The following is a 21,435-nucleotide window of genomic DNA, read 5'->3' on the forward strand; positions in this document are numbered from 1 at the left end:
ATGCATGGAGTCTCCACCTGTTGGCAGATACACCACCAGAAGATGCAGTAATGATTTTAAATTTTCTCAACACACTCCCAGTCACAGCAGAAAGATCCAGTCCTGGCAAATCTGACAAAAACAGGTGGTGATGGGGGCAACTACAGGCCATCACATCCAAAATTGAAACCTGTTGGTGGTGGTGGTGGTCAAGAGTGAGGAAAAGTCGCTGCCAGATACTGGCTGAACTCCAAGGTCATCTTTGGGTTTTCAAAACGAAAATGTTAGCATACAGGAGTGTCTGGTTACTTGTTGTCTATGCAGGTTTTCTCATGGGCTCAATGTTCTTAGTAATTGTAGATGCCCATTCAAAACAGCTAGACATGCAAAGAGCTCATCTGTCAAACACAGGATGACAGATACACTACGTGCACCTTTTACAATACAAAGACTCCCAGAAGTGTCATAGATAACAGGCCATTGTATACGAGCAGGAAATGGGTATTGCCCAAAATCAAATTGTATTCAACATATAAGGATAGCTCCATGCCATCCATCATCCAATAGTCTGGCAGAACGAGCAGTCAAAACTTTGAAGGCAGGCTTAAAAAAAGCCTACAGTTTTACTTGATATCAAACTATCCCAGTTCCTATTTGATTATAGGACCATCCTTCATGCAACTACAAGGATAGCTCCAGCAGAGTTGTTAATGGGAAGAAGATTTTGCATCTTGTTAAATCTCTGACCATGGGACTAGACTTAAGACTCCAGTATGCAAGAGACTTTGTCTACTTCAGACAAAAAGCTTTGGTGTAGAAAACATAGGAACGGCCTAGAGTGGGTAAGAAGCATGATCACGTGAGGTCAGGTGTAGTGATGTATAAAGCTCGGGTAGGGGTGACAGTCAAGGACAAGCGCACGGACCATGTGAAACCCGCTAACTGTGCAGGAGCAAAACATACCCCTGCTCCTTGATGGCCTGACTGTTCCAGAACCCATGAATTCTCTTTCTCCATCAAGCGCTGATAATACCTCAGATCAGAGATGGACATGGCAGATGTTGGTACCTTGACGCCTTTGCAGCCTGAAGAGGATAATTAATTTCTTCCAAGACACTCCAGGCACAAGAGACAACCAACTATGCATTACACACCACCCGTGTCAGAGGCAGAGCTCGAGGAACCTGACCTGATGCTAAAATGCCCCAGGAGGAGCTTCACAAATAAGATCTGGCCTATGTCCTCGGACTCAGAGGGGGAGGGACGTAGTGATTGTAACGAGGTCAGCCTGGTGGACCTACTAGATTAACAGCCCCTATCAGGGCTAACAGATAAGAACAGGAGTGTTGGACATCCTGCTCACTTAGAGCCGGAGGGTCAAGGACTCTACATGTGCAAATAAAAGGGTGACTTGTTGATTGGATACCGGCCTCTGTGGCGTTATTTCAGTGACCACTCTGACACCAAAAAATCCTAAACAATAAACAAAGCATAGCTGCATTCAGTATGTAATTAATGACTCTAGTTAAATTTGTTTAAAAAAAAATCAGTTACTTATGTTTAAGTCAAGCTCTCCATATTCCTCAATGAATAGACTCAACAAAGCTTTTCTTACTTCTTGGCTGAAACAAATCTGTGCATCTGCCCTGGTATGCTTTGCCCCCATAAGAATGGTGCGCACACAAATGCTCTGTAGCACATCGCCCCCTATAAAGTTGTGCAATACCTTAAAAAGAGAGCAAGAGACAAGCAGCATAAGTGCAGGGCTGAATACTGTTTGTACTTCCTGAAGAAGGGCTCAGGCCCGAAACGTCGACTCTCCTGCTCCTTGGACGCTGCCTGACCTGTTGCACTTTTCCAGCAACACATTTTCGGCTCTAAATACTGTTTGTGCCTTAGTGCTGATACAGCGAGTCAAGGGGGTTGATACACATGATCGCCATCTGTTTTGACTCACTTGGTGAACTGAGAAAGTGTGTAAGGTATCAGCAGGTAGGGAAAGAGTTAAGTTTAGGGTTGCTCGACAAAGGCTTAGCTAGCATGACTTTGACGAGATAAGAACTTGCAGTAAATAACGGAGGTGCTGGAAGCGAGAGTAGTGGTTTAACAAGGTGAAGAACATCTATTGTCAGGCCAGATGGCTTAAATCTTTACTGTTGATGCTTGCTAATTGGAATGATCACCCAATCAATACAGACATTGCCTTATTTAGATGTTGCTTCCTTTAAGCGACGGTATAATTCGTCAAGAATCTGCTGTTCGAGGGATGACTGAGAACTCATGTCTTTGCGCACATGGGCAATTGCGCTCTCTCCAGGGCTCGTAATAAAGATGAAGGTAGAGTCATACTATGTCTGAGTGTCTGCTTCAACTGAAATGGAAATGAGATAACAACACACTTTTAAAGACATTCCATACAAACCAGTACAATGTGATGACTTTGCTGATTTTCTGTTGATTTAACAGACTATACTAGTCATGTTTCCTCAAGCCTGAAAACAAGTAAAACTACTGATTATAACAAGCAACTCAATCAGTTGACATTGAAGTGGTTCCAAATACACATTTGAAATAGGAGGACATAGGTGCCTGTGAGTCACACCGTTTTTAGTGCATCCCTGGCTGTTTGGCCCAGCTTGTAAAACCCAAAACAAAACTTAGCCTGTTTGATGTCATTCCATAACTGAGCAGCACGTCCTGAACAGTAGTGTGCTAACAGCTAAACAAATTACCAACTTAGGATCACAAGTCGATCTTGTATTGTTGTTTGGTTACTCTTGCTAGAAGTGACATACATTCAGAAGCAGAATCCCATTCGCTGAAAACAGTAATACATTCAAACCTTGTTCTTGTTGTTTTAATTACCTGGCAGTATGAGGAACCTGTAATACCTGTTGCTTTGCCCATGGCAATCCCTCAGCCAGAATCAACTAGCCAACCAGTCAATATCCTTTCCGCTGTGATCATTTCAAAGTTGCCATTTTGCATTTGTCCAGATAAGCGCAAGCTGAAAAGTTCAGTAATACTTCTATTTTCAGTAATACTTATGACATTTCAGTTACTACGCTAATCCTATTATGTATCACTCACTGAATTAATGCACGCTGTAACATGTTCAATTAAGTGCAAAACTCAGTGCATTGACTGGCTCGCTTGCAGGCTACAAGAATTCTTCAAAGTTGTTGGCTGCTGATTCTGCTCAATGACATTATTGCTGCAGCCTCGAAATTTCCTTGATCCAGCACCAAGTTGTGTTGGGAAACATTGTTGGGAAAGTAGAAATCCATGTCAGAGATCATTATAACTTAAACATCTAGCTTTGAGGTCAGTGGAGAGTGCCATTGTTTTGCTGCTGACAGAAAAATCAAAGCCAAAAAGACATGCCCAGTCTACAGATGCTGTTCTCAAAATTTATATCATCTTAGCGCAGGTATCACTGAAGAAACTCCGAATAGCCACCATATCCTGCATTGCTCACATCCAACAGTATTCTAAATGGGATCTAAACAGAGATTTCTATAACCAATTAGTTTTCTCTCCCTCAAGTTAAATGTCAGCATTGTTAGTCTTTTAAAATGATTTTGTATCTGCATATAAGTATTTGATGATTTTTGCATTTGAAGTTGTAAATTTCTCTGGTGTAGACTCTAGCTGCTCACCAATTTGAATATAGTGACCTATCTCTCTGAAAAAATGACCTCATTTCTCCATACACAACACCATCAGCCATTCATTTGATAGGTCAAAATCCTTTGCAACTTCTGTTCACATCTGCAAACTTACAGATGAGTAACTTCACTGATATTAACAATCACGGGGTTCTCTAATCCTTCAGTTATGTCATGTGTAAAGAGTGAAAAGCGAAGGCCTGGTTAGAACCTAAAGGGCTAACACCAATAACATGCTACCAATTTGAGTGCACATCTATGACCACTCTTAACGTCTCCACAAGAACAGAATCTTAATCAAGTGAAATTACATCCTTCCATGTATACCAGCACTCAAATAGGAACACAGGAACAGAAGTTCCTGTGGGCTGCACAGTGGCAAGCACCGCTGCCTCACAGCGTCAGAGACCCAGGTTCAATGCCCGCCTCAGGCGACTGACTGTGTGGAGTTTGCACGTTCTCCCCGTGTCTGCGTGGGTTTCCTCCAGGTGCTCCAGTTTCCCCCCACAGTCCAAAGATGTGTGGGTCAGGTGAATTGGCCATGCTAAATTGCCCCTAGTGTTAGGTAATGGGTAAATGTCGAAGTATGGGTGGGTTGCGCTTCGGCGGGTCGGTGTGGACTTTGGCGGGACAGTGGTCCAGGAAATGGCTGATGGAATTCAACGTGAGCAAATGCGAGGTCTTGCACTTTGGAAAAAAGAATAAAAGCATAGACTACTTTCTAAACGGTGAGAAAATTCGTAAAGCCAAAGTACAAAGGGATCTGGGAGGGCTAGTCGAGGATTCTGTAAAGGTAAACATGCAGGTTGAGTCGTGATTAAGAAAGTGAATGCAATGTTGTCATTTATCTCAAGAGGGTTGGAATATAAAAGCACCGTTGTGCTATTGAGACTTTATAAAGCTCTGGTTAGGCCCCATTTGGAGTACTGTGTCCAGTTTTGGTCCCCACACCTCAGGAAGGACATACTGGCACTGGAGCGTGTCCAGCGGAGATTCACACGGATGATCCCTGGAATGTAGGTCTGACATACGAGGAACGGCTGAGGATCCTGGGATTGTATTCATTGGAGTTTAGAAGATTAAGGGGAGATTTAATAGAAACTTACAAAGATAATACATGGCTTGGAAAGGGTGGACGCTAGGAAATTGTTTCCGTTAGGCGAGGAGACTAGGAGCCGTGGATACAGCCTTAGAATTAGAGGGGGTCAATTCAGAACAGAAATGTGGAGATATTTCTTCAGCCAGAGAGTGGTGGGCCTCTGGAATTCACTACCGCAGAGTACAGTGGAGGCAGGGACGCTAAATGTCTTCAAGGCAGAGATTGATAATTCCTTGTGACATCAAGAATTTAAGGGTTACGGGGAGAATGCGGGTAAGTGGAGTTGAAATGCCCATCAGCCATGATTGAATGGCGGAGTGGACTCGATGGGCCAAATAGCCTTACTTCCACTCCTATGTCTTATGGTCTTATGGAAAGCAGATGCCCAAACTCAAATTGAAACCTTGCTGAGATCAGCTAACTCAGAGCGAGTGATGCACTGATATTGTGAAATTTCCTGAAGGACTTGGCGAATAAACGGTTAAACTAGTTGAGCAATCAGGAAATTGTGACTTTTACTGCATCGTGCATGCTTATCCATACATATCCTCACAGTGAATGCATAGCTGAGTTCCAAATTGAACACTTATAAAGATGCTGTAAATTTTAAAGCTATTAACTAATACAAATCTGAGGATCCATTTCAATTCAATTGAAAAGATCCTGAGGTTTCAATTGATTATATTTGAGAAAATCTGTATATGTTTTTCTTTCAGAATATTTGTGCAGAAAACTAATCCATTATTGCACATTAATAATGTAGAGTAAGGGGAGGGAAGAAGTTTGAAACATCTGGTCACAAAAAACAAAACCATCTATTGTTGATAACTTGTATTGTCTAATTTAAGAATGAATACCCTGTACAGGCAAGATTCCTTTATTCTCGAAAGGGTAAGGGCACTTTCCCTACATATTTAGGAACTAAATGCTTCTGATCTGTATAACTTCAAATCAATAAAGATAGACATAAAACATTCTGCTAATATAGAGAATTAACATGAATTTATTCAAAAACAGAAACTAGCTTTCTTGATAAACACTGAAGAATAACAAACTGTTAAAAATGCACTTGTGTCTTTACAAAGTTTTAACAAGCCACTAAAAATCTCAAATCAATTTACACACTTCATGCACAGATTACCTCACTCAAGGCAGGATAACATTTGATTAATGTGTTGGTGGAAAGACGTTGCATGGGGTAGGGTTGAGTGTCTTTGGAACTCCTTGCCAAAAAGAGGTGTGGGAGTACATTTCTTGGGTATGCTTAAGGCTGGGAAAGTTAGTTCTTGATCAGTATGAGGAACAAGGATCACGGGGAAAGGGCAGGAAAGTGGGTATGCGGAGAGTTGGATCAGTCACGATCCTACTGAATGGAGGAGGAGGAGGGGTCTCGGGAAGCCAAATGGCCTACTCCTGTTCTTATTCTTTGTGTCTTCTTGGAACTGATGTTTACTCAGAAAAAAAATCCATTTCCAAGTTAAACTCATAACATCATTAATGAAGCACAAAATGTTGACCCTTAAAACATCTCTCATACAGATGTCACAAAACTGGCAGAGAGTCAGTATGTGTTGTGGAGTGCACGCAAAGGTACTTCAAGGGGACTTAGAGAGGCAAAGTGAGTAGGCAATAATGCAGCATTATGGAATAGCATATGGAAAAATGAGAAGTTATCCACTTACCTACAAAAACAGAAATGCAATTTTTTTTTAAAAAATGGTAAAAGACTGAACCTTCACAAGGACCTGTTCATAGTCACTGAAAGTTAACACATAGGTAAGCAAGCAAAGCAGATGGTATTTTAATACAAGTGAATTTGAATTTAGAACTGAATTAAACAAAGTAAAATTTCACACCAATTACATGGGACCTCAGAGACCACACCTGGAGTACTGTAGATAGTTCTGGCCTCTTTATCCAAGGCAAGATATTGTTGGCATAGAAGCAGAGCATTAGAAGTTAACCAAGCAAATTCCTAGAATGGAGGGTTTGTCCTATGATTAAATAGACTGGGACTACATTCTTGAGTTTAATAGCAAGATACGATCCCTCTTAAACAAAAAATCCTTACAAAGATCAACATTTATGGGTGGATGTTGCCCTGACCAGGAGGTCTTGTAATGGGGATATGTCCTTAGAATAAACTACAGGCCTGACATGAGGACTTTCTTCACTGGGCAGTCAACCTTGGGAATTCTCTGACCCAGAGAGCGGAGGAGATTCGGTCATTGAGAATTTAACAGCAAAGCCAATAGTTTTCTATATATAAAGTACATTAAGGCAAATGGGAATAGTTCAGGGAAGTGGTATTGAAGTGGACAATTCAGTTATCTCATTGCATGGAAGACAGAACTTGAAGGACCACAAATACCGTACTCCTGCTTCTATTTCTTCTCTTATGTATGCATTCTCAGTTAAAAGTTCACAAAACCAGGTCACAGTTCACTCAGAAGATATTCCAAACATCAAGTGTTACAAATTCAACATACTACAGACGCAGGAAATGTGAAAGAGCAGCAGCAATATGCTGGAATAAAGACTAGCATGTTTCACGGTACTGTGCAGCTAATGAGAGAAACAGCTAATGTTGTGACCTTTCATTAAAACAAAATGCTGCGTGTGGGTGAATACCAGTGAATGTAGTTGGAAAGTTCATGAAGTTGAGTGTATGTAAACTAAAAGGTGAAGTCTTTAAACTTGAAAAGATTTCTTCAGAGCTCCCACCACGAGCAGCTTACAAGCAGCATTTTCCACATTTGCCACTAAGGTTAAGATAAAGGCAACAACAAGTGACAAAACGTACCATGGCTAACCTGCACAGGCAGACAGCTATGACAACTGACACGAAGAACAATTCAAAGTCACTATAGCAATGGACAGTTATTTAGCTAATGTAATATAGCTTAGCACTCTATTGAGCAGTACAAGGTTACGATACAATGATACGATATGATACTGGAGCAGAATTAGGCCATTCAGCCCATTGAGTTTGCTCTGCCATTTGATCACATTTCTCAACCCCATTGGCCTGCCTTCGCCCAGTAACCCTTGATTTTCTTACTGATCAAGAAACTCTGTTTCAATACATAATAACTTGGTCTCTACAGCCCTCTGCAGCAATAAATTCCAGATTAACCATCCTCTGGCTGAAGAAATTCCGCATCTGTTCTAAAGGGTCAGCCTTTCACTGAGACGGTATCCTTGGGCCCTAGTTTCTCCTACTAGTGGAGCCATCTTCTCCACGTCCACTCTATCCAGGCCCCTTAGTATTCTGCAAGTTTCCACCAGATTCCCACCTCATTCTTCTAAACTCCTTTGAATTCAAATGCAGAGTCCTCAACTGAGACAAGCCCTTCATCCCTGGGATCACTTCTGTAAACTTCCTAGCATGCCCAAGTCTTTCTGTAGACTCTCCGCTTCATCAACACCTGTCCCTCTACTTATCTTTATGTCTCTGCAAACAACAACAATACCCTCAGTTATTTTGTCCAGGTCATTAAATGAGTAGTTGTGGTCTCATTTCTAATAATTTGAAACCTCTCCAACATCATGTTTCAGGTCATACTGATCCGCCTGGTTTTCTTTTTTCTACTTGCTTTGGTGCATGAAACTGGAAGTAATTGAAAGATTACCGGAGGTATAAAACTTTTTATCTTCTCTCCCCTAATTCCTAAAAACCTGCACACAGGTCTTCAACTGCACTTTGCATTATTACTGACATGTACCATAATTTCTGGAAAACTCTTTTTACCTGAAAAGCATTCTGCATCTTCTCAGTGATGTCCTTTACCTCAGTAGGAGGGAGCCACAACACAATGTGGGACTCACAGAAGCAGTTATGAAAATAGCCAACCATCCTCCTGACAAGTACATTTCTACTCTTTGCTGTTCCTTTCAGTGTAGTCCTTTCCAAATGGTACCATGGTCAGCACTACTTTGAGGTATCACCAGTCACATCAGTCTCCAAAAGTCAAGCACAGGCCTGAGTGACACACACATTTGCAGACTCCTACATGTTTTGCTTCTTAGTCTTTTAGATGTTCATCTACAATCCACTAACTCTCATTGCCTGTTGGATGACCATCTCCTAGAATGCTAAACTCTCTCATCTCTTATGACTCTCCAGTGTCTCCAGCCTCAAGCTCTGAAATCCTGAGCACGATCGCTAGCAAGGCAGAACCTTCACAGTACAGAAGGGCTGGCAAGAAAGTACATTGCAGAGCACGGCTAGAAGGACAATAGTTTGGGAAGAGGGCAAAAATTTATTAAAAATTCAGAAAGGAGGCCAGAAGCAAGAGTAAAATTTATTTTTACCAAGTGAAATAGAGCATACACCTCACATAAGCACTCATTTTCAAACAAGGAGACTTTTCAGGGACCAGAGTCTGAGAGGCAAGTAGATGTCACAAAAGAAATGTCAAAGAAACCTTATTTTTTTTAAAAAAAATTGCATGGCATCACCGGTATGACTTATATTTCTTATTTAAATTTCTTTAAAGATGATGGTAAGAGCACCTTTCCCTGCCCCCCACCCCCGACTTTCAGACCACTTGAGGACAATATCCCTCTTCAGTAAATAATTACTGAAGCCCAACAATGCATAAAAGTGATAGAAATTCAAAGTTAAAACCTCACCTGCCTCAAGGTGGCACTCAAACCAGGAGCATTGGTTCAGAGAGTTGGCTCTGAATTTATAATGTAAACATTAGGAACCATAAATATTCTAGGGGTAACCATTGACAGAAACGTAGCTGGACTGGCTATATAAATACTGCAACTCTAAAAACAAGGGAGAGGATGGGAATTCTGAGGCAGTTAATTTACCTCCCAACTTCCCAGAGATTACCTATCATTTACAAGGCACGTGACTAGAATGTGATGAAATACTCTCCACATAACTTGAAGATAATGTATCAAAAACACAAAAAACTGATCATCTGGAACTAGGCCGCCCACACATCATTCATGTAATGGTATACCACCCACAAAATGCACTGCTAGAACTCATCAGGGCTCCTTCATAAGAGCTCCCAAACCCACTACCACTGAAACGTCAAGGGCAGTAGATCAAGACACCACTAATATCTGCAAGTTTTTTTCCAAGCCTGACTTGGGACTAATTAATTTTTCACTGTTGCTGGGTCAAAATCCTGAAACACCCTCACAACAGTGTAGGTGGATCTACCCCAGAAAGACTATCGCTGTTAGAGGCTACTCTCCACCAGAACTCTCTCAAAAAGGTAATTAGGGATGCACAATAAATGCTGTCTATGCCAGTAATTCTTACATCCTAAATATATAGTAAATGACAAAAGCATAACGGAAATTATGGTTTTCCCAATTTTAATAGGATATTGAAATTGCCTGAACATCCTGAGAGAATCTCAAATTTGTTGTTTTTCAAATCTTTTCACTGCTATGGAGTTAACGAGAACCATTAATTTGTGTGCAACAAAATCATAAATAAAAATGAGAGCAATGACAATTTGTATGACGTTGGGGGAAGCAAAATAAAAAAAATGTAAACAATTTGAAGACAATGCCCATGAATAATCTGCAATATATAACTGTGGATTAAGCTTACAATATTGACTGCAAACATACAGCAAACCTTTAACATTTGTTAGTTAATGTCACCAATTACTCATTAATAAAGCAAAAAATGTATGTCCTTCGATACAGACTTGAACACACAGGATTTGTCAAAATCCTACCTCCAATAGAACTAAAATTTTGATCAGAAGACAATGTCTATTAAATGTGAAAAAAATTGATAACATTAAGAAAACTATAACTGTACATATTTACTGGTGTGTAATCAGTTCATTTTCTTCGAGAGCTACACATTTCCAAAATGAGGCCAAGCAGCTGATGAATACACTAACACATGGACAATTCCCACCATAACCATTTCAAACAGGCTTCATTTGAAAAGAAGCGAATATTGGAAAGGCAGACATGTCTAGAAATGAAATTTCAGAATGTAGAGCTTAAATGGCTAACAAACAATCAAAATTGATGGGAATAGGATTGGGCAGAATGTGCTCAGGTTGTACATAAGTCCAGTGGGATGCATTGTTGCCTCATGTTAGCAGTGGAAGGAATAAGTATTAAAAAATTACTTAAATCCACATGGAACTCAAGAACAGAAGTAGGCCATTTATCCGCTCAAGCTTGTTTTACTACTGAAATGAGATCATGGTTAAACTGAGACAGATAAAACAAGGACGCATTTAATTTTGCAGAGTTGGGAGAATGACAGAAAAACTACAAACTGACGTTGCGAATGTGTCCAAGAATAAAAGGCAAATCAATAAGTGCAACCTCATGCAGTGACTGAACTAAACCAGTCATACAGAACTGTTAGCCAAGAAGATCTTTTAAAAAGCAAAAGAATCCTCCTGGTGGCCACATTGGGAAACCTGCCAAGTTCATTTTGGAGTTGCTAGCAACTATCAGAAATTTGCTTGGCTTATCCAGTGTCAGTATTATTGGTCTTACTCAATACAAGTGTGAGAGATTGCTATTATTGCATCTTTTACCTATGGCTGCACTGTGTGAAAGATTACTATAAACATAAAAGCAGTGTTATCCATCATTCTGTTAAACTGGTGCCTGTGGTCCAGGTGACATGACCAAAGAATTGAGCGTGCTGAGAAATTCTTTTACATTTCTTCATGTTATACATTCCTGCATTTGTACAATAAAGAATCAATCTAAAAGAATAATGTCACAAACGCTGTTGGTCTCAGACATTTGTTTAGACTGAGCATTGCAGACACGTATCACTTTTTGATCAGATAAACAGTTTTCTTGACTTTGAATTGCATTTAGCCTGTCAATAATTTAGCCTAGAAAATAATTGATATTCTGTTTTTAGGCCACACTTTTAATTGGACTCCTGTTTTTCAACAGCAGCACAGCACTGTTGGATGAATTTAGGGATGATGCTGTAGTGGTGCCAAAGGTGTGTAAGCAAAATACTTACAAGCAAATGAGACAGTTTGAGAATTATACTCCACAGTTAAATCATGGATTACTGATTTTAAAAATTTAGTGGCTTGATCTCACAATTCAAACATATCAAAATTGTTGCAATAAAGTCCTGGCAAAGGGGAAGGGTTCCTAGAGACAGTCGCAATCATTAATTTCTAAGCACATGGCAAACATGCCAAGTTGCATATGTACAGTACATGTGAATGTGCACTTTTATGCCAGGCAGGTTTTTGATGCACGGCAAGTATTGTTGAATGAGTGCATTCGTGAACATAGTAATTTTACTGTAACTGATCATCTGACTCAAAATCCTTGAAAAAACAAATCCTACAAACTGTCTTTTATTTCAAAGATACACTTTGCACACATCACAAAAACATACCATGTTTTGTTCATTCTTGTATTGTACGCGGAGAGTGTCCATAGCTCTTATCATTGCTTGCATTGCAGTGAAAATGTTCTGAAATACGAGCTTTGTGAAGTTCTTTCTGTCTTCATCGGAATAGCCATCGCCATGGATGATTCTCATTTGCTTGATGAATGTACTTTTGCCACTTTCACCAGTCCCTAAAATCAAACAAAGAATTAGTATAATATTAAACCTACCCCTCTGGGTGTTACCAAATCCATTGCACAAAACATATTTCTCTCCAACAACTGCACTCTCACTTAGGAGGTTGTTACATAGCTCTTATCACTTGCCAAAAAAATGTAGATTAAGAAATATTTTTGTTCTCCAGCAGAATGCCTTCCATGCTGTTAACCAATTCTTCAGAACTTGAAACATTCATGCTGTTTAATGAACAATCTTTCAGAAACAACCATAAGCATTTAGTACAGAACAGCAATAATCATCTTGAACAAAGTTATTAGGCTGATATTGTTAACCTCAGAGACCATAAGCATCAACCACAAATTGAGATTACTGTCCGATATGCTGTTCCATTGAAAAAGGTTGCAAGTGCAAATGCATTACAATGGGGAAATCAGTCAACATGCTCCTGATGGTGTTTACTGATAATCTACCTGCAGCCTGCCACCAGGAAACCATACTTATCACATCAATTTAGAAGGTGCATAACATAATTAACAAGAAAGAGTACAAAGATGATACAATATACATGAGCTGAATGGCAAGTTATTATTCAAAACGTGATATACAGTCAAATTGAACAGTGGACAAGAGCGACAGACATGCAAGCAAGAAACAATGGCACTAAAACATATACTATGCTCCAAGAGCATAAACTTGCTGATAGTAAGTCAGTGTGTTAATTTTAATCAGTCAAAAAGTCTGGTGCTGGAAAAGTACAGCTAGTTAGCAACATCCAAGGAGTAGGAGAATCGATATTTCGAGCATAAGCCTCACATTCCTGATCGAACGCTGCCTGACCTACAGTGTTCTTCCAGCGCCAAACTTTTCGACTCTGATCTCCAGCATCTGCAGTCCTCACTTTCTCAGTGTTAAAGATGGAACAATCCTTAAAATTATCTTAATGTGTTTTCAAATTCATTCATAACATAACATCCAAACATCCCATCATTACATATTCCTCTATTTTCGCATCTAATTAGATCAACGCAATATTGAAACCTGGGTTCCCTTTATGAATGTCCTCATGATTGTCACACAAGTCATCCACTTAACTCATTTATAGGAGCATGTGTAAGACATGAGCACAAGATAAACTGATATTCTTGAAACGGAGCTCAGTAGCAGTATTGATATGGGAATAGAAAATACCACACAACATGCAGACAACCATTTTAAATATGGTCTGTACTGCACTGCACTGATGCAGACATATTGTGCATGCATCAGGAGAGATTTTACTGTAATATCAATGAGCTTCTGTGTCTTAGTTCATGCAGGTTTTCTTCAATTTTACTGTGTGGTTCATTGAATGGCTGTATTACTCACACTGAATTGAATGTGGGACCTGCAACTGACATGGATTTTAAAACATAACTTGAGTATTGGAACCCTCCATTTTTGTTTCAGCAGCAGGAAAAGTGGGAGCATTGACCAGGGAGCTGCCAGGAAGGAGAGTCACTAACTTAAAAAACTTACCTCATGAATAGGCAGGAGCAGACACGGACTGCTGAGTAAGTGAAGCAAAATATTTGGGTGATTGCGTTAACCGAACTACTACTTAGATAGTGTCTCCCACCCAACCTCCTCCTCCTCCTCCTCCTCTAACCAAAATCAGGTCTGTGCGCCAGATTGGTAAGGTAACCAGTCTTTTTTATTCTTTATTTTTCAACAGTGTCTGTGGGAATTTAGAATAGTGGGAATGGAGTTTAACGTAGTTGAATGCTCCTCCTGCACAATGTGGGAGGGTAAGGGTCACCACTCATGTCCCTGCTGACTCTATTTGCAGGAAGTGTACCCAAGTCCAGCTCCTCGAAAACTGCACTAGGAAACTGGAGCTGGAGGAACTTCAGACCATTCAGGAGGCAGAGGGGGTTATACAGGGGAGTTACAGGGAGGTAGTCACATCTCACATACAAGAGAAAGGCAGCTGAGTTACAGTCAGGGGACAAAAAGAGAAAACCTTCCTCTCAATAACGAGTATACCACTTTGGATTCTGTTGGAGGGAATGACTTACCAGGGGTAAGCCATGGGTGCAGGTCTCTGGCATAGAGTCTGTCACTGTTGCTCAGAAGGGAAGGGAGGAGATGAGCAGAGCATCAGTTATTGAGGACTCCATAGTTAGGGGGACAGATAGGATGTTCTGTGGGAACGAGAGAGACTCACAGTTGGTGTGTGGCCTCCCAGGAGCCAGGGTTCATGATGTCTCGGATCATGTATTCGGGATCGTTGAGGGGGAGGGGGACCAGCCCCGAGTCATGGTCCATATAGGCACCAACGACATTGGTAAGAAAAGGGATGGTGATTTGAGGCAGAAATTCAGGCAGTTAGGGTGGAAGCTTAGAGCTAGAACAAAGTTGTCATCTCTGGTATGTTGCCCGTGCCAGCAGGGTGAAGAATAGGGAGAGAGAGGAGTTGAATTCACAGCTGCAGGGATCAGGGCGGGGGGGGGGGGGGGGGGGGGGGGGGGGGGGCCAGATATGTGAATAATTGGGGCTCTTTCTGGGGCAAGTGGGACCCCTACAAACATGATGATCTACACCTGATCCAGACGGGTACAAATATCCTGGGGCGGGAAATTTGCTCATGCTCTTTCAGAGCATTTAAATTAATTCATCAGGGGATGGAACCAAAATTGTAGTTTCAGTGTCCAGGAGGTTGAGAGTAGTGAAGTTAGAAATAAGGTATCAAGGTCACAAGAGGGCACCAGCAAGCATGAGATGGTTTGAAGTGTGTTCACTTCAATGCCAGGAGCATCTGGAATAAGGTGGGTAAACTTGCAGCATGGATTGGTACCCGGGACTTTGTTGTTGTGGCCATTTCGGAGACATGGATAGAGCAGGAAAGGAATGGCTGTTGCAGGTTCCAGGATTTAGGTGTTTCAGCAAGAATAGAGATGGTGGCGATGGTGGAGAATTTGTTAGTCAAGGACAGTGTTACAGTGGCAGAAAAGATGTTTGAGGACTTGTCGACTGAGGTAGTATGGGCTAAGGTTAGAAACAGGAAAAGGAGGTGTCACCCTGTTGGGAGTTATCTATGGGTCTCCAAATAGCTCCAGAGATGTAGAGGAAAGGATAGCAAAGATAATTCTGGGTAGGAGCAAAAGTAACAGGGTAGCTATGGGGTCTTTAACTTTCCAAATATTGATTAAAATACTATAGTTTGAGTACTTAGATGGATCAATTTTTGTCTCGTGTGCACAGGAGGATTTCCTGACGGTATATACACAACAGGCCAACAACGGACAAGGCTGCATTGGATTTGGTACTGGGTAATTAACCCGGCTGGGTATTAGATTTGGAGGTAGGTGTGCATTTGTAATAGAGACTACAATTCAGCTGTGTTTACTTTAGTGATAGAAAGGAATAGGTATATACCACAGGGCAAGAGTTATAGCTGGGGGAAAGGCAATTATAATACAATTAAGCAAGACTTAGGATGCATAAGACGAGGGAGGAAACTGCAAGGGATGAGCACAACTGAAATGTGGAACCTAATTCAAGGAACAGCTACTTGCTGTGTCCTTGATAAGTAACTACCTGTCAGGCAGGCAGGAAGGTACTTGAGCAAGGGAACTGTGGTTTGCTAAAAGGATTGAATCTCTTGTCACGAGGAAGGTGGCAGTTCATGTTAGAATGAGATGTGATGGCTCACTTTGGGCACTTGAGTGTTCGAGGTTAGCCAGAGAAAACCGAAAGAGAGCTAAGAGCAGCCAGGAGGGGAACAAGAGAAGTTGTTGGCAGATAGGATGAAGGAAAACCTTAAAGCTTTCTATAGGTATACAGTGGAACCTCAATTATCTGAACGAGATGGGCAGGCACTATTTTGTTTGGATAATTAATCATTTGATTAATTGATTTCCTCTGGGGGCCCTGTTCAGTAGACTAGGCAAAAGCACACAGCACGTAAGATCCAGCCCTCTGTCCACTGTCGCCACCAACCCCAACTATTTTGGCGGTCCCCACCTCTGCCCAGTGAGAGAGAGACAGAGAGCGAGCACGAGGACAGAGCGCGAGCGCGAGGACAGAGAGCGAGCGTGAGATTTAGCAGTTTGGATCAGAAATGTTCATCCTGGAATTCAGTTACTAGTGGTGCACCACAAGGATCGGTTTTGGGGCCACTGCCGTTCACCATTTATGTAAATGAACTGGATGAGGGCATGGAAGGAAGGGTTATTAAATCTGTGATGACACGAAGGTTGGTGGAATTGTGGATAATGCTGAAGGATGTTGCAGGTTACAGGAGGATATAGATAAGCTGCAGAGCTGGACTGAGGGGTAGCAAATTGAGTTTAATGTGGAAAAGTGTGAGGTGGTTCACTTTGAAAGGAGTAACAGGACCAAAGAGTACTGGGATAATGGTGAGATTCTTGGTAGTGTAGATGAACAGAGATCTCGGTGTCCATATACATAGATCCCTGAAAGTTGCCACACAGATTGACAGGGTGAAGAACACACACGGTTGTGATGGCTTGCATTGCTAGGGGGATTGAGTTTCGGAGCCATGAGGTCATGCTGCAGCTGCACAAAACTCTGGTGCAACTGCACTTGGAGTATTGTGTACAGTTCTGGTCACTGCATTATAGGAAGGATGTGCAAGCTTTAGAAAGGGTTCAGAGGAGATTTACTAGGATGTTGCCTGGTGTGGAGGGAAGGTCTTATGAGGAAAGGCTGAGGGACTTGAGGCTGTTTTCGTTTGAGAAGGAGGTTGAGAGGTGACCTAATTGAGACAGAAGATAATCAGAGGGTTAGATAGGATGGACAGCAAGATCCTTTTTCTTCGGATGGTGATGGCTAGCATGAGGGGACATTGCTTTAAATTGAGGAGTGATAGCTATAGGTCAGAGGTAGTTTATTTATTCAGTAGTAGAGGCATGGAACACTGCCTGCAACAGTAGTAGACTCATCAACTTTAAGGGCATTTAAATGGTCATTGGATAGACATATAGATAAAAATGTAATAATGTTAGGTGGGCTTCAGATTGGTTCAATAGGTCAGATATTTATCAGAAATCCGTAAATGAACTATTTGGTCCTCATACTATTTCAGAAGCTCACGGTGGGCTGATACTTGGACTTTCTGCTGAAATGGCACAGGAGCTATCATAACATTAAGACTGCCTAACCATTTCCCAGTCCAAGATGAACCAAAATTTCCTCCAGCAAAACAGAAACCACTGTCTGGCCTCACTACACTGAACAGATTCAAAACTATTCCTCTGCAACTATTTCAGGTTAAACAAAACAGTTAACAATCTTAACATGCTATTCTACGCAGACCGAACATACAAGTCCTTTCACAAGTTACTCTCGTCTTTACTCATTTAATTCATCCATGCCTGCTAACTTCAACCTACATAAACTTCAGCTCATTCAAAATTCTGCCACACGTATCCTACCCTGCATTAAAATCTATTCAATACAACTCTACTTGTTACTTTACCCTGGTCGCTTATTGTCCTATTTTCGTCCTGGCTTTTAAGTCTTTCCATAACCTTGCACTTCCCTTTCTCTATAATCTCTTCGCCCTCTATGAACATTGATTCCTTCCAACATTGACACTCAGTAGAAACAGCATATACCATCCAACAATGCACTGCAGTAACTCACCAATGGCTGTTAAAATGACCTTCCGAACCCACAACCACTTCTACCTAGGAGGACAAGGGCAGCAGATGCTTGGGAATACCACCACCTGCACGTTCCCCCCAAGTCACTCACCATCCTGACTTGGAATTATAGCATCACTCCTTCCCTGCTGTTAGAGCAAAGTCCTAGAACTCCCTCCCTAATAACATCGTAGATGTGTAACAAACAAACTGGAGAAACTCAGCAGGTCTGGCAGCATCTGTGGACAGAAAAAGAGTTCATGTTGAGTCCAGTTGCCCTGGTTTAATTGTTTAAATAAAGCATTGTAGATGTACTGCCAAACAGACTGCAGTGATTCAAAAAGGCAGCTCACCACCATTAAGGACAATTAGGAATAGGTAATAAATGCTAGTCCAAACAGTGACACTCATTCACTAAATGAAAGAAACAACTATACCAACCACTCATTCCTGCAACTTTCTTTCAGCTTTTCAAGTCCTCATACGACAATGACAACACTTGTAAAATTAATTTCAAACGCAAAGTTCTTGAAACATCTAAAGTTTTGTTCTGTACAAAATAAGAATCAATCTTCCTTCCCATTTTTGTCTAATTATTCATCTATGAAGGACATGGGGAATGTTTTGATGTTTAAAGTGCAGTAAAATGCAAGCTGTTGTTTCAACGGATTGTTTTTACATGATTGTCACTGAATATCAGACCATATATATGTAAAGCATCTTCTAAAATTCAAACCAGAAACTTCACAATATATTATTTTAAGCAAGGTTAAGGTAATGAAGCATATCGACTTGCATCCATTTAGGACTCATCTATTCCATCTCAATTGCAGGAAAAACAACAAACCAAGTCCAAACACTGGGTGACAATTTCTGATGAGTTCCCTGCACTGTTCATGCACCTTCCAGCAACAAGCTTTAGATAAATATTAGCAGAAGCCTGGAAAGCAAATCACCTGCCTGACTACCCTTACGGTTACATAAACACCTTAGAAAGTGAAAAAAAAATTAGTGTCATGGCTTTTTAAAAAATTAATCAAGTTTTGAGTCACATTATTAAGGTGGCATTATAATAAATTAATACCTTCATCTAAGATCTGAATTTATACTTGCATGTATTCTACTGGCAAAGACAAAACACACCATTGTTTGGAAATCAATGCTTCATTTTTGAGACTAAGCCATTTGCTCTCATTACACTTAGAACACTTCACTTGCACCATCATGCATTTATTTCAGTTAAGTGTACTTGCTGAGATCACCTCCATCAGCAGCAACCAACACAATTCTCAAATTCTAAAGCTGACAAGTCTAATCAGCACTCACGAAACTGAATCAGAACACATTCAGATCACAATACCACTACTGATGTAAACCTTTACCAGTTTATTATTGCCACATTCTGTTAAAATGACCCACCGATCTTACCAAAAAAAGCACACTGGATGAAGTGGTTGCCTTAAGAAATGTTGGACTAGTATCCATTTGGGTTTGAAAGAATGAGAATTATTTAAATGCAAGATTGAGAGAATGGGGGCTGAGAGGATGCTGCTTGTGGGAGAGATTAGAATTAGGGACACCATTTTAAAATAAGGCATCCCCTATTTAATGCCTAAGAGGATGAGACTTTATACGTGAGGACTGTTTTTCTGTGGAATTCATCTTCCCCAGAGAGCAGTGAGGCACGATCGTTGAATGAGCCGTTTGTTTGAGTAAATAATCAAAAGGTACAGAGGGTAGACAGGAAAATGGAGTCAATGTCAACAGTGAGATCAGCCTTAATTTAAATCAATGGGCAAGCAGGTTCATGGGGACCAATTGATTACACTTTCTCCTCATTCATACATATGCACTTACACAATTCTCAAAGGCAAAAACCTTAGTCATCTTTTGTAAAATATGTGGAGTAGGGTAAGGGTTTTAATTGAAGGCAAGTGTAAAAAAACAGATAGGGATGCAGGGTATTGAAGAGGCAAACAATAATTGAAATGTGACAGAAAGATGCAGGAATTAGAATCAGACAGTAATAATGATAAAAAGTTAAAGCTTAAGGTTCTCTATCTCATTGTGATAAATACACATTTGGTTCACTGAGGCCCTTGAGGGGTGGAAATCTGCCCTGCTTACCTCATCTGACTCCAGTAGAACAGTAATGTGGTTGACTCAACTGCCATCTGAAATGGCCAAGCAAGTCATTCAGCTCAAGGACAATTAGGGATGAGCAACAAATATTGGACTTTTAAAAGAGATAATTTTGTCCTATTTCACTTGGCTTAAATAACTTGGCTCATTTTATAGCAATTACAAATGCATTCATTAGTCTTGGGAACAAGGACATAACCAAAGATGTAACAATGGCATGTCAGTAGCAAATCATTTGTAGTAACACCAAATTCTTGATCTCAGTTTACATTATAATGGGAAATCTGATATCAGTTATCACTGAAACTTATCTTTTCCACCACCCCATGGCAGTTTAAGAAAATTTTGGCAAATGTACTGTTTAACATATTTGGATTACTGGGCTGGGGAGTTGCGGTTTCTCAATTTTCAAGAAAAAACTGTTACAAGTAAATATAGCAATGACAAGAATGAAGAACAGACCTTCAGATTCTCAAAATACCCAAGTAAAATCATCAGAGGTTGAGCAACAGAGCAATATGCTTTAAATCATCCCCAAACATTGGACAAAATAGCTTGGATTTTGCATTTAACAAATAGATGGAAAAGGTAAACCTGAGTGAATGACTCGTGTGCAAACTGGTAAGCAACTACTTATGACATGAGCAACTACTCACAAGGTGTGCAATTAAAGGCTGTCAGATTTGCCCTACTCAAGCTACTTCATGTGCAATTTCTCAAACTCAGCATTGCAATAAATGGAATTGTGTAAAGTTGCTGTACTTGTGATAGAAATGCACTCACCCCATTAGAAAAAGATTAAAGTTTGCCCATTCCAATTTAAATAAATTTTGACAGGGCTGATGAGTCTGAACAACTCCCAAACAAACTACCTGGCCAGAGGAACAAGTGAACCAAGGACCTCGAGACAGGCATGTGAAAGAAACAGTGAACTGGGACTTCAGGGGAAAGCCATAAATTGATTATTACTGCGATAAATGGATCAATGTGACATGCGCAGAAGGACCAGGATAAATATGTAAGTTTGGACTAAACTTAAAGTGCCAGAGCAAAAAGTCATGAGTAACTGCTGTTCAGGACTGTTTACAAAGTGCTGAAATACAAGAAAATTCCATTTTTTTCAAACAATCTGTAATTACTTAGCTTACTATTAATTTCACGACCCTAGCAGTAGAACAAGTGATTTCTTTATTTATCTTATTCTTAAGTGGTAAAGTTTAAATGGATTCTAAGCGTTAAGGTAGTATACTAAGTAGCAGTGAGATGAGACAGGAATTCAGTAATTACTTAATCATATAAATGATATACAATACAGATGGCAGGGCGGGTGATATATCATGCTGCAGTGTG

General features: G+C 40.5%; 1 protein-coding gene across 2 annotated transcripts in view; it reads right to left on the reverse strand.

Annotated features, from left to right (window-relative positions):
• Window positions 1-21,435, reverse strand: part of LOC132823891 (guanine nucleotide-binding protein subunit alpha-14) — a 156,757-nt gene that overhangs the window by 81,171 nt on the left and 54,151 nt on the right. For both annotated transcript variants that reach the window (XM_060838003.1, XM_060837994.1), the window contains exon 2: window positions 12,125-12,309. In XM_060838003.1, coding sequence (XP_060693986.1) covers window positions 12,125-12,271 — 147 coding nt within the window. In that variant the 5' untranslated portion in view covers window positions 12,272-12,309. The remainder of the gene's footprint in view (window positions 1-12,124; window positions 12,310-21,435) is intronic.

This window comes from Hemiscyllium ocellatum, chromosome 2, assembly GCF_020745735.1.
Source record: "Hemiscyllium ocellatum isolate sHemOce1 chromosome 2, sHemOce1.pat.X.cur, whole genome shotgun sequence".
In the NCBI taxonomy this organism is placed as follows: Eukaryota; Metazoa; Chordata; class Chondrichthyes; order Orectolobiformes; family Hemiscylliidae; genus Hemiscyllium; species Hemiscyllium ocellatum.